Source organism: Saccopteryx bilineata, chromosome 7, assembly GCF_036850765.1.
Source record: "Saccopteryx bilineata isolate mSacBil1 chromosome 7, mSacBil1_pri_phased_curated, whole genome shotgun sequence".
In the NCBI taxonomy this organism is placed as follows: Eukaryota; Metazoa; Chordata; class Mammalia; order Chiroptera; family Emballonuridae; genus Saccopteryx; species Saccopteryx bilineata.
The window spans coordinates 104,367,510-104,392,954 of NC_089496.1; the positions used below are offsets into that span (position 1 = coordinate 104,367,510).

Here is a 25,445-nt window from a genome sequence, read left to right on the forward strand (position 1 = left end):
CCTTTGTCGGCGGCCGGGCACGTGTGCGTGTGAGACGGAGCACAGGCACCGGCCGCCGGGTGCGGGGCCCGCGGGCGCGTCTCGCTGCTTCTGGGCTGCAGCCCCCGCGTGGGCCCGGCGTGGCCCAGAGGAAGGGGGTGCGGCGCACCGCCGGGCTAGGCCGAACTTCCTTCCATCCCGAGTACGTCCCCAGGGTCGGTCTGACCCGCACGGGCTCCTGCCGGGCCGCGGCGCTTTGCCAGCCTCCGCCCGGGCCTGTGGACTTCGCTTTCCGCTCTCGACAGGGCGGGAAGCGGACGAGCCGGAGCCTGGAGCGTGGGCGTGCGACTCCGGGCCTCGGCACTGAGGCTCCCACTCAGCCGGGCCACCTTAGATTACCCCGCCGCCTCTCGCAGCGCCGCGCCCGCCTTCACACTGGGTGCGGGTACCGGGGCGGGTCTTGGACTCCGGCTGCTGCACACCACCCTGGCCCCAGCGCGGCGCGCCGGGAAGACTACAAGTCCCAGCGGGCCCCGCGCCGCCATCGCCGAGATAGTAGGCGCGGCCCGGCCTGGCGCTTGCGCAGTACGGCCGCCCAAGCCTGCTAGTACCACACCCCCAGGAGGGACGGAGGGGAGCCAGAAGCATCCGAGGCATTAAAGCATCTGAGGGAGCCGGAGGGGAGGAGAATGGAGTGACAGAGAAACGCGGAGGGTGGGGGGTGGGGGGGAAGACTGTTGAGGGAGGGGGGGAGGGGGGACACAGAGGGAGGAAGAAGCGGCGGCGGCGGCTCCTCTTTGCAAGAGGGGGAAAACTCTGAAGGATAAGAGCAGGAATAATGCGGTAGGAAAGGCGGGCTCCCGGCTCCCGGCTCCGGCTCCGGCTCCTGCAGCAGCGGCGGCAGCCCGAGCAGCGGCAGCAGCAGCGGCAGCACCCCCCAGGCACTGACAGCCCCGCCGGCCGGCTCCCTCGCTGACCGCCGACTGTCAATGGAGCTGGAAAACATCGTGGCCAACACGGTCTTGTTGAAAGCCAGGGAAGGTAAGAGGCAGCGCTGGTGCGTGCCTGGCTCGTTCGCCGCGGGCCAGGGTGCGGGTGTCGGGCGGCGTGCGGGCAGGGCGCGTGTGTGCAGGATGCCCGCAGTGAGTTGGTCGCGAGCAGGACACCTCGGAGAGCTGCTCTGCAAACGCTTCAGGGTTCCTGCTCGTGGGCTCAGAGAAGCTAGAGTTGGGTAGAGAAGGAGAAACATCGAGGTTGCAGGGGTTAGGATGATAAAATATACCCTAGTTTCCTGCTCTAACCTTGCAGACATCTCGGCAGCTGTTGAAAAGGTCAGTTGGAAAAGCATTCATTCAGGAAGACATGGACAAACATGCAAATAAAATAGCTTTTCGAGTCGGCCCGGGATGGTTCTATGAGTGTGAACTGGTGTGTGTTTGAGTGTGTGTGTGTGTGTGTGTGGTGGGTGGTGGAATGAGCAGAAGCCAAGTCTTTGCTTGCGCAGGCTGAGTTGATACAGGCTATTGCTGGAAACCATCCGCTGGGAATGTTTCTTAGGGAAATCCCGTCGTGTGGAAGGAAGCCTTTTAAAGGCAAAGATGTTGAGGAATTAGTCTGTTCCTAGAATAACGAAAGGATGGCTGTACAAATCACCTAGAATAATTTAGGGTTTCAGAGGTTGTTTTCTTGGGGGGTAGGTGGAGATGCTGAATTGTTTGATTTTGGTTCAGTTAAAAGAAAGGTAAGTGTGCCGGTGCTTAAGTGCGTTTTGGGTGTAAATCATTACATTTTCTGCATTTAGCTGGCAGGAGATGTCTAAATGGAGTGCGGAAGATCCTGAAGTCAAAGCTATAAACATACGTTTTGACGGTTCCTTGAGATGAAAAGAAAAAAAAAAGTGGCCCAGAAACTTAGATGGTTCCTGAAATGATTGTGTGCCTGTAAACATACATATTTAGGAACACCTGGGATTTATGTAACCTCTCTTTTGCAAGATTTGAGCTCTGGCGTGCAGCCTTTTATAAAACGGGGAAGTGGTTTTTCCCTTTCATGGGAGGAGGCTTTATTTGACACCCAAGGTAGGAGGCAGCCTAAGTAAGGTCTTGACTTCAGAAGGCTACTCGGGGAGCAGCCCACGAAAATGCCATACTTACTTCTTAATATTTTCATTCACCCACTTTGATGAATGCAGGAAGAATTTTTGGCCAGCAATAAAACGACTTGTGTTTATCCAGCCGGTTCCATCACCTTGTGGCTCTGTACACGCTGTGCGGGTTGGGTGATGCAGAGCCTAGCAATTCAATCCAGCGTTCACGTCGTAATTTTGTCGTCACTTGTCGCTCTACAGCAGCTGCCTAGAAGGTCTGCTTTGAAAACCCCAGCAGAGTTTCAAGTATGCGGGTCTAGCCCCCGCCGGCGCCCCCCAATTGCTCAGCTTCGGTGTGAGAACAGATTTGTAGGAGAGGCAGCTACTTGGCAACTTCAGGTTCTAGGGCCTGATTTTCTTTCTTTTTGCCTAATCCGAAATTTTAGCGAGCTGGATCAAGGTGGGGGCTGGTGGGCTCTCCTCTGGACTGGGCAGTGCATCTTGGAGGGAGGAAGTGGAGAAAACAGAGCCCCCACCCCGCCCCATTCTCAACCTTTGCAGCTGCCACCTAGTGGTGGGACTTTGGTGTACATCTCAGGGCTGGGGCTGGAAGTTTTTCTCCCTCCCTCCATTCTGAAATGACTTCTTGGGAAGTCAGTGGTTAGGATGATGCTGGGTGCTTTGCAAGTTTCACTGGTGTCCCCTGTTGTCCAGGGAATTCTCCCTAGATTTGCTGCTCCACACGTTCCTTTGCCTGGGGCATGCTTTTTCCCTTTTCTTCAGATTTGGTTGCTTCTTTTAAAGCAAAGTGTTATCAGTTTTCTCCCCAAAATTGGTCTCTCCCCCTTTTTTTATCACTGAAATGAATTCATTGCCTGATATTTGGGTTATTCAGGTCAACAAATTGTTTCTTTCAGAACCTTAGGGGAGAGTGTTGCAGGCTGGAGTTTTATACGAAATGATGGAATTACAGTAATTAAAAGCACTCAAGAATGTGCCTTACATTTCCTTTTTTTTGGTATTTTTTCTGAAGCTGGAAACGGGGAAGCAGTCAGACAGACTCCCGCATGTGCCCGACCGGGATCCACCCGGCATGCCCACCAGAGGGCGATGCTCTGCCCATCCGGGGCATCGCTCTGTTGTGACCAGAGCCATTCTAGCGCCTGAGGCAGAGGCCATCTTTGCTCCCATGGAGCCTTGGCTGCAGGAGGGGAAGAGAGAGACAGAGAAGAAGGAGAGGGGGAGGGGTGGAGAAGCAGATGGGCGCTTCTCCTGTGTGCTCTGGCCGGGAATCGAACCTGGGACTTCCGCACGCCAGGCCGATGCTCTACCACTGAGCCAACCAGCCAGGGCCATGCCTTACATTTCTTGTCCTTTTAGAGTCTTTTCCATTTCTGTTTGAGAGTTTGGTGGTCATCTCACGGTGAGAACATAGCTCTTGACGATGCTTTTGAATTGGAAAGGATCTTGCCTGCAAGGAAATAGAGAGACTGCCACATGAATGAGAAAAATTAATCACTTACATGGATATTTCCTTTGTAAATTCATGTTTCTCTCTCTCTTTCTGTTCTCTAAACAGAAGCCACAAGTTTTAGTGCTCCTATTTTCTTCTTGCTGGGTCTTTATTAAATATTTGAGCACATACATTGTAATTAATGTGGAAGTGTTTTAGAAATAAAAGCAATTTATTTTTCTCTTAGTTCTCATATATTTGAAGTCATTCTTTTATTTTTTTTAAAGTTTTATTTATTTTAGAGAAGAAGGGAGAGAGAGAGAAATGTGGTTTTGTTCTACTTATTTATGCGTTTATTGGTTGATTCATTTTCTTAAAGATTTTATTTATTGATTTTAGAGAGAGGAGAGAAAGAAGGAGGGAGTGGGAAGCATCAACTTGTAGTAGTTGCTTCTAGTAAGTGCCTTGACCGGGCAACCCCAGGTTTCGAACCAGTGACCTCATCATTCCAGGTCGATGCTTTGTCCACTGTGCCACCACAGGTCAGACCATTGGCTGAGTCTTGTATGTGCCCTGACTTGGGATTGAATCTGCAACCTTGGCATATTAGGAGGAGACGCTAACCAACTGAGCTACCCAGCCAGGGCTGGAGTCATTCTTTCTTAAAAATTATTATTTAAATTTATTTGTTTTAGAGAAGAGAGAGAGAGAGAGAGAGAGAAGGGGGAGGAGGAATGAGAGGCGTCAACTCCTGAATATGTATCTTGACCAAGCAAGCCCAGAGTTTTGAACCGGCAACCTCAGCGTTCCAGGTCGATGCTTTATCCACTGTGCCACCACAGGTCAGGCCTGCAGTCATTCTATTAAGTAATTCTGCAAATAATTACATTATCTAAATATTAAAAAGTGAAATCTCTAGTCAATTTAGTGAAATATCTAACATAAAATTTATAGTTTCTTTAAAAAATCTGAGTTGTTTAGAATGTTTAAAAACACTTCTTATTTGGCTGGTCAGGGCACATACAAGAATCAACCAATGAGTGCATAAAGAACCAATCCATGTTTCTTTCTCTGTCTTTGAAATGAATAAATAAAAGATATCTTTTTAAACATTAAAAAATAAAAATGAGCCTGACCTGTGGTGATGCAGTGAATCAAGAGTCGACCTGGAACACTGAAATTGCCAGTTCAAAACCCTGGGCTTGCCCAGTCAAGGCACAGTCAAGGCACATGTGAGAGTTGATGCTTCCTGCTCCTCCCCCTTCTCTCTCTCTCTCTCTTATCTAAAAAAATATTGAATAAATAAAAAGAATTATAAATAAATAAAAATGAAAACACTTCTTGAAAATTTTTATGAATGGTTACAGATGAGAAATATAACTGGTGTATATGAAATTTAATTTAGTTCACTTAAAAAATATATTGTAAACAATCTGAAATGTGGCTTTCAAGTAAAAGTCACATTTGTCCCACACAATAGAAAAACAGGCCTTGAAGAAAGACAGACACACTTTGCAAATGCTATAAAGGATTTGTAAGTTGTCCATGTTGTGGATAATTATGGGGCTTATCTTTTGTTATTATTATGTATTCTGAAAGGCAGACTCTTACTATAATAAAGCGTGTATAAAGTGGAAAACATGAATATAGCAATAAAATAAATCTATAAGCATATTAAACTGATTCATTGTTAGTGAATAGGAAAGGTAGCAAGCAAATTGCACCTTGGTGACAGTTGTTTTGAAATAAGAAAAGATTGAGATCTGGGTTCAAAATTTTAAACCACTCAAATATATTTTGTGAGCTGTTTATGTGTCTGAGTCTCATGAGAAAACATCGACTTGGTCACTCTTAGATGACTCCTAAAAAACAGTTAAGGAAAAAAAAAGATTGAGACTGAATTTATGCCAGTTTATGGATATGAGCTAAATGATTAAGCTCAGGTTAACTTTATCTATTTATATTTCAGAATCTCAGAAAATTGACAAGCAAGCCAGTGTCAAAATAATAGTAGTGTTTGCAGAATGCCTTTTATGTATTTCCTTTTTGTTGTTGTTGTTGCAGTGAAGGTTTTTGTGTTTTTTTCAATTCTACATCTGTTGCCTCACTCTTTTTTTGTAACTTATTGATTTTAGGGAGAGAGCTAGTGAGAGAAACATCAGTTTGTTGTTTCACTTACTTATGCATTCATTGGTTGATTCTTGTATGTGTCCTGAGTGGGAATCAAACCCACAACCTTGGCACATTTGGACAATACTCTAATCAACTGAGCTACCTGGCCAGGGCTTGTTGCCTCACTCTTGAATTAACAGTGGTGAGAAGAAATTTTGCAGGGGCCCACTTTTCCTTTCTCCACAGGCCAGCAGTAGTTATATCTGCTTAATAAAGATGACAGAGAGAATATTGATCAGTTTCCTGAGCATGTTTCTAGCAGGAAAGGAGTACAGGAAACTAAGACAACGGAGACCTCAGAAACATAATGACTTCGCCATTGATCATAGTTCCTGAAAACCAGAATAGGTGAGAACCGTTTCCTCAGATAAATAAAACCTGGTGACTTGTTGGCTTGGCTCCTCTTGATGATCATGATTAGGGACCCTGAGGCCTGACCTGTGGTGGCGCAGTGGATAAAGTGTTAATCTGGAATGCTTGCTGAGGTTGTCTGTCTAAAACCCTGGGCTTGTCTGGCCAAGGCACATCTGGGAGTTGATGCTTCCTCTGCCTCCACCCTTCTCTCTCTCTCTCTCTCTCTCTCTCTCTCTCTCTTTTCTCATTAAAAAAAGAAAAATATTAGGGACCCTGGAATAGGTGAAGCTGGGGGCTAGCAGAGGCTAGGGAGGGCAGGAGGTGAGAGGGAGCCCACGTCCAGCCAGTGAGGGGTGGGCTCTGCTCGGGCAGACTCAGCATTGCACAGCAGGGCCGAGCCCCAGGTCCTCTGCCCGCTTTCCCCTGCACCCCAAGTTCATAGTGATGGATAGGGAACAGCGACGGCTTTTGTTCTGGTGGCGTGTGCCGGCTGCGGCCTAGGAAGTGCCTCTTATTGAATGAATAAGAAGAATAAATGATGCCCTGGCCGGTTGGCTCAGTGGTAGAGCGTCGGCCTGGCATGCAGAAGTCCCGGGTTCGATTCCCAGCCAGGGCTCACAGGAGAAGCGCCCATCTGCTTCTCCACCCCTCCCCCTCTCCTTCTTCTCTGTCTCTCTCTTCCCCTCTCGCAGCCGAGGCTCCATTGGAGCAAAGATGGCCCGGGCGCTGGGGATGGCTCCTTGGCCTCTGCGTCAGGCGCTAGAGTGGCTCTGGTTACGGCAGAGCGACACCCCGGCCCCGGAGGGGCAGAGCATCGCCCCCTGGTGGGCAGAGCGTAGCCCCTGGTGGGCGTGCCGGGTGGATCCCGGTGGGGCGCATGCGGGAGTCTGTCTGACTGTCTCTCCCCATTTCTAGCTTCAGAAAAATACAAAAAAAAAAAAAAAAAAAAAAAAAAAGAATAAATGAATCTGCCTCTTACTGTTTCTAAGTTTCTTTTCCATACTGACAGGTTGGAGGTAGAGAAACCAAAAGCAGTGTTTTCAGAAGGTCTTTCTCTCTTACAGAAAGATTTCAAGTGATGATTTTAGTTGATCCAGCTTTATCTTTCTTTTTAAATTGATTTTGGAAAGAGAGGAAAGAGGGTAGGGAGAGAGACAGAAGCATTGATCTGTTTCTTTATGTGCTCTGACTGGGGATCGAATTTGCAACCTTTGCACAGGGGGATGATGTTCTAACCAACTGAGCTGCTCAGGGTCCCCAGCTGTCTGTTTTTATTTTATTTATTTATTTATTTATTTTTTGTATTTTTCTGAAGCTGGAAAAGGGAGAGACAGACAGACTCCCGCATGCGCCCGACCGGGATCCACCCGGCACGCCCACCAGGGGCGAAGCTCTGCCCACCAGGGGCGGTGCTCTGCCCCTCCGGGGCGTTGCTCTGCCGCGACCAGAGCCACTCTAGCGCCTGGGGCAGAGGCCAAGGAGCCATCCCCAGCGCCCGGGCCATCTTTGCTCCAATGGAGCCTTGGCTGCAGGAGGGGAAGAGAGAGACAGAGAGGAAGGAGGGGGGGGTGTGGAGAAGTAGATGGGCGCTTCTCCTATGTGCCCTGGCCGGGAATCGAACCCAGGTCCCCCGCACGCCAGGCCGACGCTCTACCGCTGAGCCAACGGGCCAGGGCCCCAGCTGTCTGTTTTTAAAATCATCAGATAAATGCCCACAAGACTCTCATCTTTCAAGAGCTTAGCTGCTTCTTGTCAGATTCTAAATGTGAAAAAGCTCGATTCTTGCAGTGCCCAAACTAATCCTTGTTTAAATTATGTCTTCAAAAGCTATCACTCTTGCAATGGCTTGCTAAATGGTACCTTTTGGGTTTTGGTTCCATAATGTCCAAGTGAATTTCAGGAAAAAGCTCAACATACAACCAAATTCACTTTTATCAAGGGTTAGTCAGCCCATGCTGGGAACTTCCAGTGTGCTCAGGAAACTCTCGAGGACTGCAGGCGACATTCAAAGTTAGTATTAGTTGCCAATATATTTGTGGTTCAAGGTAAAGTATTATAATACCTAGGCATTTTTGAAATAAAAAAAGTCTTACGGTTAGAAAAAGATATTAGAAAAAGATATCATTTCAGTAGCTCATGCCATTTAGAGGAAAAACTTGAGAAAATAGAAAGTGACTACATACAGACAGGTGACTTGTCAGAATCAAATAGTGAAGGCAAGGATTTTCAGATGTGATTTTAAATGATTAAAATGGATTACGTGGGCTTAAGTGATTGTAGTGATTTTTGCATCCTGTTGTATTTCAGTGAAATATTTTATTTAAAAACATCATACATATTGAAAAGATTTTAATCAATACATCAAGCTTCTAAAAATGTTGTCCTTTTAGGGGTGAAGACAATATTGTTCCATTTAGCACTATCTAAACACTGTAGGAAGCACTCCATTTTGTTAATTCTTGCTACCTTTTAAAGAGAAAGCAGCCACTTCCTGGTAGACCCTGTGGCATCCCGCGTCGCACCACCAATTTCTCATTTTGAGAAAACCGGTCTTAAATTGTCTCCTGCAATTCTCACACGGGTAAAATCGTTCGTTCATTCATACTGCATTCATTGTTGAAGGACCCAGTGACATTTTGGATGTCAGCCCTGGGACAGTGCAGCTAGGGGTGGCTGAAGAGATGGAACTGAGCGTCATTTGACTCTTAGGTGTTTAAACTGGTAGATCTGATAAGAGTAGAATCAGGTTTTCCCCCCCAAAGAGCTGAAGCTGATCGTGGTTTGACCTGTTCGGCTGGGTACACTATAATGACTCTGCTACACCTAGAACTTGGGCAGTTGTGTGCGAGACCAACATATGATGTGAGGATAGTTCAGAGTTCATCCTTGAGTGATAGGCCTGAGTCTGGAAGACTTTTCGAGACTGTGTTTTTATTTTTTTATTTTTTTTATTTTTTTATTTTTCTGAAGTTGGAAACGGGGAGGCAGTCAGACAGACTCCCGCATGCGCCCGACCGGGATCCACCTGGCATGCCCACCAGAGGGCAATGCTCTGCCCATCTGGGGCGTCGCTCTGTTGCAATCAGGGCCATTCTAGCACCTGAGGCAGAGGCCACAGAGCCATCCCCAGCGCCCGGGCCAACTTTGCTCCAATGGAGCCTCGGCTGCGGGAGGGGAAGAGAGAGACAGACAAGAAGGAGAGGGGGAGGGGTGGAGAAGCAGATGGGCGCTTCTCCTGTGTGCCCTGGCTGGGAATCGAACCCAGGGCACCTGCACAGCAGGCCGACACTCTACCACTGAGCCAACCGGCCAGGGCAAGACTGTTTTTATGAAGGTCATTTCCTACAAACGGAAACCATGAAAAACAGTGACAAGAAGACCTCTGGCTGGAATGACAAGACCCAAGAGGAAACTGGTATGCAGTGGTGCTTCCAGGCAGGGCTCTGGTGCTTTTTCTGGGGTCGCGTCCCGAATGGGGTTGACGGAAGTCAGTGGAGTAGGGATGGTGGAGGCCATCTTCTTTCTGGCTCTTTGTTGGAATCGGTTTGGGCATGTCCTCTGATGGTGCCTATCACTGGCAATAACCTGAAAGGGTTAAAGGCCTCTTGTCCTCTCTTACAGCTACATGTGGCTATTTTACATTTACATTAATTAGAATTACAAATTAGGTTCCCTAAGCATGCGAACCACATTTCAAGGGCTCCGCAGTCCCATGTGGCTCCTGACTACTATGTTGGATTGTCCAGACACAGAACCTTCTCAGCCCTGCAGGAAGTTCACGTGGACTGAGCTGCTCTGGAGTTCTACGCATTGACTTAAATGAGAGTGTGATACCCTGTAACTTCCGACATGATGACTGGGGCAGGTTAAGGGGCAGGAAAGAGGTAAATGGTGGGGGTGGGGGAGAAGGAGAGGGGCTGAGTCTTGGGGTTTGGGGATTAGGACTGACTCCAGAGAAAAATTCAGTTCAGGGAACAATCATAGATATAGGTGCTGGCGGTGAGCCACCCACGGTACCCCCCATATCTTGGTGGGAAGTTTACCTAGGTTGAGCAACTGACTTTCCTGATTTAAATTAAGTACATATTATAGTCACATACAGAGTCCCATGTTCCTTCTTGAAACTCCTGATTTGGAGTATATTTTAAATCTTTTCATTAAGAAAAAATTAAGTTGTGTGTACAGTGAATCTACAGAAGAAATGAAAAAAACCCCTCTTTTCATGGACTTCAAAAAGGCGCTCCAAAATGAGGGTGAAAATAGGTAAAACAATTATAAGGATTTCCATTTCTTTAAAAAATTTTTTTAAAATTGATTTTAGGGGGAGAGAGAGAGAGAGAGAGGGAAACCAATATTAATCTGTTCCTGTGTGTGCCCTGACCAGGCATCGAACCACAGCCTTTGCATATCAGGACATAGCCAGCCAGGGCAGATTTGCATTTCTTTTGAACAGGACAAACTGAAATAAGATCACAAAGAAAGATGTCAAAAACACACTGTTCTTGTATCCACTTTAAAATGGTTTCTCTTTAAAAACTGTTTCCTGTGAGATTTGAAACATTTTAACAGTCATCCAGTTAGAGCACTCTTAAAAAGCAACATAAGCATTTGAAAGAATAAAACAACTAGTTTCTGTTCTTTGGTGTCTAAGGCAGAGGACTGTTTGAAATTGTACCCAAGAGTCAACTGGTAACATCTTTCTGACAGAAGTCGGTAATAAATTAGGCTCATTTCCATAGGGCCTGCCTCATCGCTAGGAATTTGTAATCTGCGGAGTATCAGTATATATACTTTTAAAAGCAAGCATGAGATGAACCTCAAAGGACAGCTTTGGAGGCCCATGCAGAAAGCAGAAGTTGAGATGCAGAGATAAGAACAGCCCTGTGTCCTGAAGTGGCAGAGGCTCACGGGGCAGTCAGGGTGTGGCGCCCCAACCTCAGTGGGGCTACCAATCTGCCCTCCACTTTCCAAAATAGAGGTTCCTTGGGTTCACTGATGGGGAAACTGAGACGAAAGAAAGGGAGTCACTCGCCCAAGGTCACTTGAATTGTGGACATCTGTGGGGCATCCTCCAAAGTCTTTTAAGTATCCAAAAGTAAGTCTTCCCTCTCCCCGGTAATATGATAAGGCAGAAACCAAACCCGTTTCTCAGGGCGGTGTGGTTTCCAAATGTAAACACCCGTGAGGTTCCAACTGTGGAAGAGAAAGAGGGGGTCTCTGTCAGATTTCCTGGAGAGAGGGGCCAAGTAGGAATATCATTTTCCTTCCAGACCATGCCTGCAGCTAAGTGCACGTTTGAGAGCAATTGGTTAAAGTATTCCTGCTAGCTAGGTTGTGAATGGCTGACAGGTAAATCCTCACGGTAGCTGTTTTCACTTTAAAAGTAGACGTGTTAATCAACTCAGGTGAATCTGTGATTGTGGAGAGGGGGAGACAGATATGTTATGTATACATGCCTGCACATATGTGTGCTCATAAAGGGCTGTGATCCTTTCTGGGCCCCATTTACCTGTATTCTCCTTCTCCCCACACCTCCCTGCCCCACACCAACATATCGAAAGAGCAAAGTCACCCTTTTGGCATTCTTATTCCTTCCAGCAGGGTTTGCAGAGAATCCCGAGTAGCCAAAAAAATTGACCGAGATGGATGGTGCTGGGGACATGTCATTGGCTGTTGCCTTACTTCCTTTCACTGTTAGAGCCAGGATGTGGGCCCTGGGCAGGTCAGTTTTTGCTGGCATTGACTTACCATGTGCAGGTCATGGCTGTGGCAGGCCCCTGTCCTTGGGGCCTTGGGGGCTTGCTACCCCTGGGGAGAGTCGCCCTCAAGCCCCTCTGCTTGATGAGGGCAGCCCGGGTGTATGCTCATGTCTCTGCAGCTTTCTTTTTTACAAATTTTTAAAATTTATTGATTTTTGAAAGAGAGATTGAGAAACAGAGACAGGCACATCGATCTGTTCCTGTATGTGCCCTGATCAAGGATTGAACCTGCAACCTCTGTGCTTCGGACCAGTGCTCTCTCTAACCAACTGAACTATCTGGCCAGGGCTCTGCAGCTTTCTTTACCTAAAAATGTAGGGGGCTGGGGTAGGAGAGGCGAGGAGAAGCCAACCTGAGTGATTCCTCTGCCAGATTGCAGGGTATCCCGCCTCTCTCCTAAAGACAATGTGTGAAGCGGCCCTTTTAACTAGAAAAGTACTCTTAAAAGAAAGGTTAACTAACTCCTTTCTTTTTTCAGTGGTAACCTTTTGGATGTTTGCATTTAGAAAACGTGTGTGTGTGTGTGTGTGTGTGTGTGTGTGTGTGTGTGTAAGCAAGAGAGTCGTGAGATCCATGGACTTCCTTGGGGGTCGCTGTCAGACTTGAGATGCCGGAGAGGAGGCTGCATGATGTCACCGCCTGGTGATGAGGGGACAGGAAGTGAGGCCTTTGATCTGCTCCTGCAGAGAAGGTGAAGCTCTGAACTTCACCACTTTTGGAAGGAAGGGGGGTGAGGGATAGAATTACCCAGCTACAGGTTAGAGAGAAGCCAGCCAGTGTAATTGGTCTGTGTATCTGATAAAAGGTCTTGTGAAACCTCCTTTGAAAATGGAATTCCATCTTGGCATGGGTCTCAGTGCTTGTGAAATGGAAACGCGCTGGAGGAGGGTCAGCAAATGGCTCAGGCAAAGCCAGACGTGCTCTTGCCTAATCTGAACGTGGTCTGCTCGTGTGCTCAGAAAGAGCTTGTTGGGATGCTCAGAGAACATCCCGGGAGGTGGAGCTCAAGCTCTCGGAAGACTAGGATGTGGGGGTGAGGACAAAGAATTAGGCGGCTGACTTGAATGGCAAAGAGTGTCACAAGAGCCAACTCTTCTCAAGCTAAGTGCTGTTGGGGTGGATGCCACTAAGCCTACAGTTATAGATGGGGTAGGGTGTCTGTGAGATGAATGGAACATAGTAGGTGTTCAACAAATGTTTCCAGAAACCACTTACTGGTGCTACATGTAAGTGACATGGGGGTGGGTGGGCGGAGAGAATAAGAGCCTCAAGAAATGGTCTTGATGTCACAATGGATAGTGAATTAGGCAGTGATTCAACATGGTTAAGAAAGATTAACTAAGAGTATAGGGCAAATTGGAAAATGTTTCCTAAATGTTTATATTAACTGTGAAAAATGTCTGGCAAATTCCCCCAACCCTATCTCCAGCTTGGAAGTGGTTTGTTTTACTTGTTTTGGAAGAAGTAAATATTTGCATTAGACCAAACATTTGGGGCAAACAGTTCTCCCCATTTCTGAGGCTTTACGTGAGTCCGAGGAGACATTTCACGCTGTGACACTCATACCTTTTTTGGTGAAATCGAAGGTAGCTTGGGACACTATCTTCACATGCTTTTCACATCGTTCCTAGGACAAGGCTGAGAAAATGGAAAGAAGCTGGGAAGCCAAACCAATGATCCTTCTAGACCTAGGCATGGCTGATGACCTGGCATTTGAAGGATGTAATCGTTGTAGAAAAATTGCCTTTCTGCTCCTGGGCAAAGAGGCTGGATCCAATTAAGACAAAGAAAACGTATGTTAACTCGGAGAAGACATTTCTAAACAGTCAATTCTGTAATCCTCTCTGAAGAGGAAGAGGCCAACATGACTGGGCTTTATGGACGATGCCAAACCCTGTGATATATAATAATTAGTAACCGCTGGTTACTTTGCCACACACTCATTTTCCAAACCACTAACCATTGCCTGGGAAGGAATGCACAGGGCCTAGATATCTGCCCCAGATGTCTTCCCATCAGTAGTGCCCAATTAGAGGGATTTTTACAAATTAAAGCTTAATTCTCTAGAACATACAGCAGAATATAAATTAAAACAGGACAGGACTGATTTCCTCGATGGTTCATGGGTGACCAAGGTGAGGGTTAGTCTTTGGGGACACTTCAAGGACACTTCTCAGTTTACATGTTGGTAACTATTGGGTGACTAATTGTTTTATGTCATGGTGTCTGGTATTCTCGCAAGTCCCTGGCAGCGTACAAACATTTTAGGAATGGCTGTGAGAGGTTGAGGATTTGAGAGGCCTATTCAGAATCAAGCTCTTCCTGGGCCAGCGCTAACGTGAGCCTGTATCTGCTTATAATTTCATTCACCCAGGGTGGGCCTTTGCGCTCTACATATCTGCCTTAAATACGAATCTTGGGGGTTCCATGGAAGCAAAGTTCTGATGGGGATAGCCCTGCATTGGCTTAGCATTTTCTCCAATGGCATAAATTCAATTATTAGTTCATACTTATTGTGTCCTTGGCTCCCTGCTAGGCTCTGAATGGATTGGGTTAGCAATGGAGTCTCCCATTTTCTAGAAGAATAATTTAAAAGTATCAAGTCCTTTGTGTTCATTGTTTTATTTGATCTTGACACTCCTGCGAGGCATGTTTTATTCTTCCCCATTCTCAGAGATGATGGATGGGACAGTCAGAGGTGAATGGTGTACCCTAAAGCAGTGGTCCCCAACCCCCGATACCGGTCCGTGGGCCATTTGGTACCGGTCTGCAGAGAAAGAATAAATAACTTATATTATTTCTGTTTTATTTATATTTAAGTCTGAACGATGTATTATTTTTTAAAAATGACCAGATTCCCTCTTGGTACATCCGTCTAAGACTCACTCTTGATGCTTGTCTCGGTCACGTGATACATTTATCCATCCCACCCTAAAGGCCAGTCCGTGAAAATATTTTCTGACATTAAACCGGTCTGTGGCCCAAAAAAGGTTGGGGACCATTACCCTAAAGCACTTTGCTAGTTCCAGAGCCTGGACCAGCACCAAGCTCTATGTCCATAGGACACTCTTTTCTGCTTTGTCACCGCTCCTTCCCTCAGAAGCCTTACCAGCTATTGGGAACGACAATCCTCATGTATATGAGGCATTTACAAAAGAATCGAATGTGCAGCTGTGACTCACAATGAAACAGGAGCCATTCTCATTTTTAAGATTCAAAAATATCTGCACAGATAATGCTTGCTAAAGAAAAAGTCAAACAACAGCACAAAACATCAAGAAGAAAGTCACAGTCTCTCTCCTCCCATGTGCCCTTGGAGCTGTGCTGTCAGCATTTAGGTAGGCATTTTTCCAGATCTCCATGTATGCATGTGTGAACATACAGAGGCATTTTACACAAGTGGGACCCTAGTATTCCTGCTGTTCTGTGGCTGTTTTCAGTCGGCAGTACATTGTAGAGCTTTCCTGTATCTGTGTTTATAGTTTCTGACAAAATGGATGGGTGTCAAGAGAAGTTGAGAAAGACTTTGGAACTGGAGTGTCGGAGTGTCATTTCAGTGGGATGCTGGGTGTTTCCCAGCAGACCCTGAGTGGTTGTTCTACAGGGGTCTGTGTCTTTGATTGTCTTACAACAGTTTAAAAGTACACTTAACCAAACCCCGATATAGTGAACCACTTAGGTTTCCCAATTTTTATTTTTATTTATTTATTATTTTAAAAAATAATTTTTCTTAAGTGAGAAGCGAGGAATCAGAGACAGCCTCCTGCATGTGCCCCAATGGGAATCCACCTGGCAAGATCCCTATGGGGTGATGCTCTGCCCATTGGAGGCTGTTGCTCTGTTGCTGGGCAATCGAGCTATTTTAGCACCTGAGACAAGACCATGAAGCCATCCTCAGTGCCCGGGGCCAACTTCCTGCAATGGAGCCATGGCTGCGGGAGGGGAAGAGAGAGACAGAGAGGAAGGAGAGGGGGAGGGTGGAGAAGCAGATGGGCACTTCTCCTGTGTGCCCTGACTGGGAATAGAACGTGGGACATCCACAGGCTGGGTCAGTGCTCTACCACTGATCCAACTGGCCAGGGCCTAGGTTTTCCAATTTTTTTTTTTTTTTTCTTTTCATTTTTCTAAAGCTGGAAGCAGGGAGAGACAGTCAGACAGACTCCCGCATGCGCCCTACCGGGATCCACCCGGCACGCCCACCAGGGGCGAAGCTCTGCCCACCAGGGGCGAAGCTCTGCCCACCAGGGGGCGATGCTCTGCCCATCCTGGGCATCGCCATGTTGCGACCAGAGCCACTCCAGCACCTGGGGCAGAGGCCACAGAGCCATCCCCAGCGCCCGGGCCATCTTTGCTCCAATGGAGCCTTGGCTGCGGGAGGGGACGAGAGAGACAGAGAGGAAAGCGCGGCGGAGGGGTGGAGAAGCAAATGGGCGCTTCTCCTGTGTGCCCTGGCCGGGAATCGAACCCGGGTCCTCCGCACGCTAGGTCCAATTTTTAAATGTATTGTAAACAGTGTAGGAATATCCTACCCATTTTATAACATCTTTATACATTTATTTAAAGACTTTTAGTTTACTTTTTCCCCCAATGGTGGTATCTGTTTACTAGCATTCTCCCCTTCCCCTTCCCCTCTGCCTTTTGGGAAGATTAGTGATCATTTCTGAAATGAAATTGTGACCCTAGAGAGGTATAAAGTACATTTCCTTATGAGAAAGGCACGCTGTATACATGAGGACATGTGATGTGACATTTTTGAAATCTTTGGGATTTGAGGCTCCCTCCATCCCCCTCTCTGCGTGTTCAGTCATCTTTTCTGTGCTATTCAACACTTAGATCGGGGGGAATCAAGTTCAGTCAAAGACTACCTGGCAATGACAGTGTAACTGCCCCTGGGTTTTGAATGTATAAATTGGCAGGGAACACAGGCTCAGATAACGAGCCCCACAGCTTTGTAAAGGTGGTCCCATATTTCTCTCCTTTCATCATCACCACAACCCAGACTTGGCAGCTGTGTGTATTATTATTTCACGTTCAGAAAGAAAGAAATCAAACTCAGAGAGGGGAAGTGATTCTCCAAGGTCACACAGCAAGAACCCCTTCTCCCACCTCCTCTTCTCTAGCTGACCTGCTGCATCTTTTCTGTAAGGGCTTTCCCAATCAGTTGGACATTGCATAACTTTAGGGAGGCACCATTCACTTGGAGACGGTTGATTTGTAAATGTATCTCGGGGAAGGGGTGCCCCTTCCTAATTAAGAGGTGCTGACTGTGCTGGTGTTGGTTTCACTGTGTGTCTTTCACTCCTGTCTGTTTTTCTGGCACATTCTCCCCTGGAATTCTGTGGGTTCTTCCATCGGTAACTACTTTGACTGCAGGTTTGCATGTGATTTACCTATGTGAGGGTTCTGTGAGTCCCACCTGGAGAGACAGTTGCTCAAATAAAAACAGTCTGGTTCGAGTCACTGGCCCTGCCTCCCACTCTGTCTCCCTCTACCCCCTCTGAGAGAAGCTGGGCGGGAGGACGTAGTCCGGAGCCTGAGGGCTTCAGTATTTTTGCAGGTGTTAGAGGAAGGAGTGGCATTCTCTTCCTGGAAGCGTTCATAGCTGTGTTGGCTTGCCCTCCGGTGGCTCACAGCTGCCTGGACGCAGCAGAGAGACCAGACGGAGAAAGGCTGCCCATTGAATGGACGATTAGTCTGAACATGGCTGTGTACTTGCTGTCACCTCAGTGTGCAGGAAGGAGCCCGACCACCCCACAACCTTTCTTCTCCAGTGAAGGGGTCCGAGGGCCGAAGGAAGCCCAGTGGGTGGCAGAGTGCAGGGCTGCGGCAGAAGCAGCCTTTACCCAGGGCGGTCCCAGGCCTGGGTGTTCAGCAGCTGTTACCAGTTTCAGGCTGTACTCGAGTCCTTGGGCTCCCTAGGGCTGTGAAGTGCCACCAACTGGGCAGCGTAGAACCACAGAATTTATTGTCTCCCAGTTCTGGAGGCCAGAAGTCCAAAATCAAGTTGTGGACAAGCCACACTCCCTCTGAAGGAGCTGGAGAGTATCTGTCCCAGGCCCCTCTCCTGCCTTCTGGTGGCCTCGAGTGTCACTTGGCTCATAAAAGGCTATCTTCTCCGCAGGCCTCTTCACAGTCTTCCCTCTTCCTGTTTCCGTGTCCGAATCTCCCCTTTAGCACACGGTCATATTAGACTATGGCCCACCCTATGACCTCATGTTAACATCATCACCTCTGTAAAGGCTTATTGCCAAGTAAGGACCTGTTCTGAGGTGCTGGGGTTAGGGCATCAACACCGTCATACGTGGGGGGCACAATTCAACTCCTAACACAAAGCCCCGACCGTGATGTTGTGAATCAGAAACTCAGGGCCAGCACCTGGGAATCCGTATTTGAAAAATGCCCGGGGAGCGGCCAGGCGTGGGAGCCACTGCTCTAACGATCTTCCGACTCTCTTCTGAGAGGCTCTGGGAGACTTTGCTCCAACCTGGCTTGCCACACAGGACCTCTGGCTCCCTGGGGATTGGTTTCTGCCCTCTGCTCAGTTCTTTCCCGTGTTGAGAGTCATGCCCTCTCTCAAGTAGTCCATCTCATTTTGAACTGCTGGGTAAAAAAAAAAGAAAAGAAAAAAGAAAGAAATTATTAGACTTCTTGTTTTACCTGCTAAATCGCAAACTCCCCAAGGGCTGGGACTTGGATTTTTTCTTTCCTTGTATATCCTTGGGCGTCACCAAATCTGGTGGTAAACCCAGGTCTGCAGCCCAAGCCCCGGTATCATGGTGCAGTACTCACCCATCGGGTGCTTTGGAGGCATCCAGAATGAGTATACCGCCCTTTGCTGAGGGGTCCTTCTAATATTAGAGAAGACAACTCTGATACCCACTGTAGAACCAAAACCAGAACCCTGGCCTCTAGATTCTCAGGTCAAGTCGGTGTTTTATTGCACATCACATGCGAGTAGCAGATACATGCAGCTGAAGGTTAGAGTGTGTTAGCAAATGAGAACGTGGTGTTGCTAACATCTGGCAAAGCTCAAGGACAGAGCTGTTTAATAACTTCCCCGAGGTGGGATCAAGATACCCACATTTTTTCTCTTCAAGGTAATATGATATCTTATCTTGCTGTTAAATGCGCGGAGCCAAGATGTTTCAAGTCCCGTTGAAAGCTCTATTAATGCCTCTAGTGGAAAGGTTGCGAGGAAGAATGAATGTGCCAACATGCTGTGTGAGCTGAGGCACATTACTTGACCTCTCTGAGCCAGTCTTTTCTCAGCTGTACAAATGTGTACCTTGGCCCAGGTGATTTCTGGAGCTCTCTTCACCCATTAGATCTTGAGACTTTGCTGGTGTATTTTCCACTGATAGTAATTCATCTGTGGGTACTTCATAATATGATTTTATGTTAATTTGAAGAGCAGGCATTACACATTAAAATGAAAATTACCCCAAGGAAAGAATTAGAGCTGGGAGGGATTACGTGTGCAATAGAAACAAACAGGAAAGAACCTCGCCACTGCTGATTTAACCGATGCCTGCAATCTAAGAAAGGCAAATTCTGGATTCTAGTGTTTTCTTTAGTGGATTATAGAAAGGAAAATTAAATCAAAAGTCAAAAATAAACAGTTTGATTGTTCTGCACTGTATTATCTTAATAAACAGCCTTCCTGGAAAGTTTAAAAATACGTAGTGCTCTCTGTCTGGCCAAAGAAAACAATAATCGATATTGTTGAGAAAAATCTAAGAATTTTCCATCCAGACACGGGTGAGGGGAAACACTTGTCATGTGGACCTGGAGGCATCCCACAAGGAGTTAGAGATTGGTAAGCATTCCCTACTCTTCAAGGCTTGTGGTTGGGGACAGTTGTCACTTACAAGGAAAGAGGTCAGAGATGGGAACGGGCACTGCCAGCATTCTGTGGGCTCCCAGACAATCCTGACCCACGTGCGCCTGCAACTAACTCCATTCATTTGGTCTAGAGGGCCTTCTCTTTTTTTATATTTTATGTATTGATATTAGAGAGAGTAGAGAAAGAGAGAGAGAATTGGAGGAGCGGGAAGCATCAACTTATAGTAGTTGCTTCTCATATGAGCCTTGACTAGGCAAGCCTCTCATTTCAAACCGGTGACCTCAGCATTCCAGGTGGACACTCTATCCACTGTGCCCCCACAAGCCAGGCTAGATGTCCTTCTTATCCTGACTGGTGACACAGATTTTATAGTCAAGGATGATACTAAGGGAATTAGTGATTCTCTTCTGCTGAAGTTTCTTCAGCTGGGAGTGGAGACTGGCAATTTGGACCCTGTTTGTGCTTTGCTGCTAAATTTGTCTTAAGGTCCCAACTCCAGTAATTTAGTCTTTCTGTATCTTTGTCATCACATAGGGACAATGCTCTAATGATTATAGAGATCAAAAAAAGAATATGAATGAAATAGGAAGTCTAGGTATGTAAAAAATTAGTATGTAATAAAGGAAGCATTTTTTTTTTTTTTTGTACTTTTCTGAAGCTGGAAACGGGGAGAGACAGTCAGACAGACTCCTGTATGCGCCCGACCAGGATCCACCCTGCACGCCCACCAGGGGGCGATGCTCTGCCCCTCCGGGGCATCGCTCTTTCCGCGACCAGAGCCACTCTAGCGCCTGGGGCAGAGGCCAAGGAGCCATCCCCAGTGCCCGGACCATCTTTGCTCCAATGGAGCCTCGGCTGCAGGAGGGGAAGAGAGAGACAGAGAGGAAGGAGGGGGTGGGGGGTGGAGAAGCAAATGGGCGCTTCTCCTATGTGCCCTGGCCGGGAATCGAACCTGGGTCCCCCGCACGCCAGGCCGATGCTCTACCGCTGAGCCAACTGGCCAGGGCCAAGGAAGCATTTCAAATCCATGGGAAAAGAATGGTTTACCGGCCCTGGCCGGTTGGCTCAGCGGTAGAGCGTCGGCCTAGCGTGCGGAGGACCCGGGTTCGATTCCCGGCCAGGGCACACAGGAGAAGCGCCCATTTGCTTCTCCACCCCTCCGCCGCGTGCCGGGTGGATCCCGGTCGGGCGCATGCGGGAGTCTGTCTGTCTGACTGTCTCTCCCCGTTTCCAGCTTCAGAAAAATGAAAAAAAAAAAAAAAAAAATGGTTTACCTAAAAAATGGTGTTGTGGTAATAATGGCTGACTAATCCTTGGGAAAGACGTAGTGTCAGATTTATTATACTAACTAAAACAAAATTATAGAGTCATCAAAGATTTAGAGTTTTAAAAAGGAAACTATAAACATGCTAGAAGAAAATATAAGTGACTGTTGTTCTGTTTCTTCCAGTTTGGGGGCACAATCATAGAAAAAAAAGAGCGACGTATTTGACAGTGCAAAATCAGAAACGTCCTCTGAGAAAAAAGATTATGACAAAAGTTAAAAGTCAGTGACCAGCTGGAACAATAGCTTCAATATATAAGATACTCCCGTAAAAATCAATCAGAAAGAGGAAACACCCAGCAGAGAGGTGAGCAAGGAGCATGAAGAAGTGACTCGCCAAAGAAGAAAGAGCTAATCAAGAGGATATATTAATTGGGCAGGAGTCTGGGTTGCAGGTGACAGAAATTCAGTCTGGACTAGTATAGACATATGAGCACTCACCTGGGAGGAGACGGGGCTATCTTGCGTATCAAAGGGGTGAGGGATGTGCAGGGGCCAGGACAGCCTCAGAACCCCTGTGCCCTGGAACTTGAACCTCTCAGCCTTCCTCATTGCCCTCATCCTCTTCTCTGCGTCTGCCAACTTCGTATTTTCTCCCTACTTTCTCCATGTGACGGGGCAGTAAATCTTGATGGTTTTGCTACTTACAGCTCCCGCCTGTAGAGAGAAGACTGGTATTTCCCCTTCCCAGTTCTGAGCTAGAAAATCCTAGGCAGTGACCCCTTTAGCCTGTCTTGTGTCAGCGGACCCCTCTGGAACAACTAGTTACCTTAGATTGCAGGCATCAACTCTAAGATTCTCAGATTGCAGGTCAGAGGGGTGAAGTCACAAGAACATGGTGGCTCCTGTTACAGCCAGAGAGGCTGGGGGTGGTAAGCGGGGAGGTGGTTTCTAGGGCGAAAAGGAAGGTGTTGGTCAGACAGGCAGTAAATAGGGATCGCTTGGCCTGCAAAGGTGCCCAGTCTCACCAGTAAGCAGAATCTTATACACAATACATATGTAAAATCTTAGATTGGCAGTAATTTAAACACTGATAATACCTGGTTAAGGAAGTGTGGGTAAAGAAGTTCTTTCAAACATTATACTTGCATTGCCGATAGAAGTGTAAATGGATAAGGATAGTTTGGCAGTAGATACATCAAAAGGCTTAAAATGGTGTAATCCTGGACGTTAGAAATGGAACTTCTAAGATTTTGCTTCAAGGAAAAATCAGTGTACTAATGACTTGCAGGAGGTTGTTTAGAGAGTGTTTATAATAGAGAGAAATTGAAAGTAATTCCAGTGACCCTAAGTAGACGACTGATAAAATGAATTTTGGCATATTCAAATAGTAGACTTATATATAACCATTAAGAAGTATGGTGCTCTTTGGCCCTGGCTGGGAAGCTCAGTGATTAGAGCGTTGTCCTGGTGTACTAAAGTTGCGGGTTTGGTCCCTGGTCAGGGCGCACATGCAAGAGTCAACCCATGAATGCATGAATGGGTGAAACAACAAACTGATCAACAAATAAGATCAAACAATATATAAAAATTAAAATAAAGAATTACTGAGATCTATTCTTATTGACACAGGTGAGCATAACCATAACAGAGGTTAGGACAGGGGTTAGGACAGGGGTCAGGAACCTATGTCTCGCGAGCCAGATGTGGCTCTTTTGATGGCTGCATCTGGCTCACAGACAAATCTTTAATAAAAATAATAACGTTAAATATATAAAACATTCTCATGTATCACAATCCATTCATTTCCTACCGCTCCTGTTCATGGTTGCTGGTGGCTGGAGCCAATCACAGCTGTCTTCCAGGACAACACCAAATTTTTATTGGATAATGCATAAAGTACATGGGTCGTTGTATGGCTCGCATGGAATTATATTTTAAAATATGTGGCGATCATGGCTCTCTCAGCCAAAAAGGTTCCTGACCCCTGGGTTAGGAGAACTTGTAGTTTGTACAGTGAGCATGCATCCCACTTGGAATTAGTAAGACAAAGAAAAAAAATTTTTTTTTAAACGAAGATATTTTTATTTGAGGGTTGTGCAGATGACAATCTGTGCCATGTAAATGTAAGGCCACTTGATGGGACCATAAAGAAAATAAAATCCTTTAAGAAAATAAACATGCCCATCCCCAAAAATTTAATTCAAAACTTATAAAAGGAAAGAAAAACATGCCAAGCCCTCTGGATCTTACCAGTGTTTGTCCTTCATAGTATTTGCCATGGGAAGTCCTAAGACTTTTTGACTAAGTGCTTCTTGAAAATTCTTGGACCCATTGGTTGACCGACTGCAATAAATACCTTAGTGTGTTGGGTATACACACATGTTCTAGACTCCGCTAGATTGTGACACACCTTTTGTCTTTTATTTTCAGGTTTGGTGCAGAAAGCAGGCAATCCCTCTGGGTGGCCATTTTGGAGGTGGGGAGTGGGGGACCAGAACTGAGAACGAGACCATTCCCAGTGCCCTGGGTGTGCAGGCGCTGTGTGTTTGCTGTAACAGCAGCCACCATCACACGCTTCTTTTATCCCTGTCTTCATGTGACGGTTGATGGGAGGTGAGCACTTGTTTGACAAGCTGAGGAGTTGAGGAAGAGAGAGGCACGGTGACCTCTGGAACTCTGGAACCAGGGATGTGCTCGTTGGGGACCAGATTCCCGTCAGCTCCGAGACTAGCTGTGAACCAATGACCAGCTAACGAGCAGGAATACTTCGGGATGTATAAAAAAGTGGAGTCGATTTCACTGACATGATTCCAGCTCTCCTTCAGGAATGTAAAGACAGGGACACTGCCCCTCCCTTTCTGGAAGTGCCAGTCTGGTTTGGGGAAGGACAGGCACATGGCCAGCGACATTACAATGTAGAGTGTCAGTGCAAAGGCCGCCTTGGTTGGGGGCGGGGGGGGGGGGCGGTAAAGGCCACATAGAGAGGTGTCATTTTGGCTGGGCCTGGAAGCCCGGTGGCTGATAGTGTGAAGCCACTATCACCAGAGCCCTTATGGGGCTCCAGGCTCTGTGCACAGAGCTTTCTGGCTTTCACTACAATTTGATGAGTTATGTTATCGTCATTTTCTATTTTTCACTACAGTCTGATGAGTTATGTCTCATCCTTTGCGTATGACAAACCCACCAGAGAGCTGGTGTACTTGTCCAAGGTTGTGCAGCAGGTAAGCATTGGAGCTTGGATTTGATCCTAAAGCCAGTGTGTGGGGAGAATTCCACCCCATGAGGCGCCAGGGTGGTACTGTGGAAACGGGTCCCTGGCTGGGCGAGGGCAGAGCCCAAGGCTGGTGATGGGGGCGACAGCGTGCGGGGTGGTGTTTGCCTGGAGCCTGGAGTAATTGTAGGGAAACTGGGAGCAGGATGGCTGGAGAAGGGGACTGTCATATGGGGAAGTCTCTGAATGTTACAGTCCCAGTTTTAGGCAAGATGGGCCTCAGCGTTTTTGAGCAGAGGAGGCTGGGCCTAGCTGAGTTATGAGGCGCTGGCACTGGCCCTGGCAGCAGGGGCCGCGAGGCTGAATGAGCAGCAGTCTGAGAAGTAGGTGGGGGCAGGCCAGGGTCCTGCAGAGAAGGGGTGGGTGGGTCGGAGCGCTGTTGGGGAGGCTGAATTGGTACCTGCTGGGACATGGAAGTGTGCAGAAGGACATGTTAAGTTTGAACCCAAGTGACACTGCAGGGCAGCTGGGAGGTGAAAGGGGGAGGTGCGGTTTGGGCCACACGAAGTGGCGGAACGGCAGCACGGAGCCTCGCAGGTTGTAGAGAGCCTTCGGGAGGTGCGGATTCAAGAGGTGCCCGCGCGGCCCCACTTTGAAGAACTCGAGAGCAAATGGCTCTCATGTTTCCCTGTCAGGCACCCACTCCCTCTTACTCTGGCAACAGCACCTCCACTTTCCTTGGAGGACCATTTCTACTCCATATTCAGTCCACGAGGTTGGGTGGGGATGACTTCTCACTGGCTCCATTAGTGAGCATGTGACCCCACCCTGGCTGATCAGAGCACTGCTTCTGTCTTTGACCTCAGGGACCTGGTCAGGGATGAGGATGTGATTCATGGTCCAGAAAGGCCTGCTCTTCTGCTGCTGGAGTTGACAAGCTGGTGAAAGGGATGCCTGGAAATCAGGTTGCTGTTGCCACAGTCTGCCTGCAGACAAAGGCAGCATGGGGGAGAGATGGAGTCCTCATCGCAGTGTTTGGTTGTGGCTTCCAGTCATCCTGGGAGCCAGATGTACCTCCCCACCCCTTCCTGTTTAGGTCAACTGAAGACTTGACACTTAGAGTCAAAGGGTGCTGACTCACTCAGGGCTAGAAGCCATGTCTTTAGGGGATACCTCCTTAAAGGGCCCAAGAAGGCAGGCCTGGAGGGTGGGTTGTGGATGAAGAGAAGGTGCCCTGAGTCGAGGAAGGCTGAGTGAGCATTTATCCTGGACTTCGCTGGATATAGAGGCAGGTGCATTTGATGTTTGCCGCAAACAATAC

At 47.4% G+C, this 25,445-nt stretch overlaps 1 protein-coding gene and 1 non-coding gene across 2 annotated transcripts in view; one reads left to right on the forward strand and one right to left on the reverse strand.

Moving 5' to 3' along the window:
* Positions 1-740: 740 nt before the first annotated feature.
* Positions 741-25,445, forward strand: part of GRK5 (G protein-coupled receptor kinase 5) — a 208,045-nt gene continuing 183,340 nt past the window's right edge. The window contains exon 1 of the mRNA XM_066238796.1: positions 741-1,020. Coding sequence (XP_066094893.1) covers positions 969-1,020 — 52 coding nt within the window. The 5' untranslated portion in view covers positions 741-968. The remainder of the gene's footprint in view (positions 1,021-25,445) is intronic.
* Positions 9,285-9,360, reverse strand: TRNAS-GCU (transfer RNA serine (anticodon GCU)). The gene has a single exon. It is a non-coding gene; the product is annotated as a tRNA-Ser (tRNA).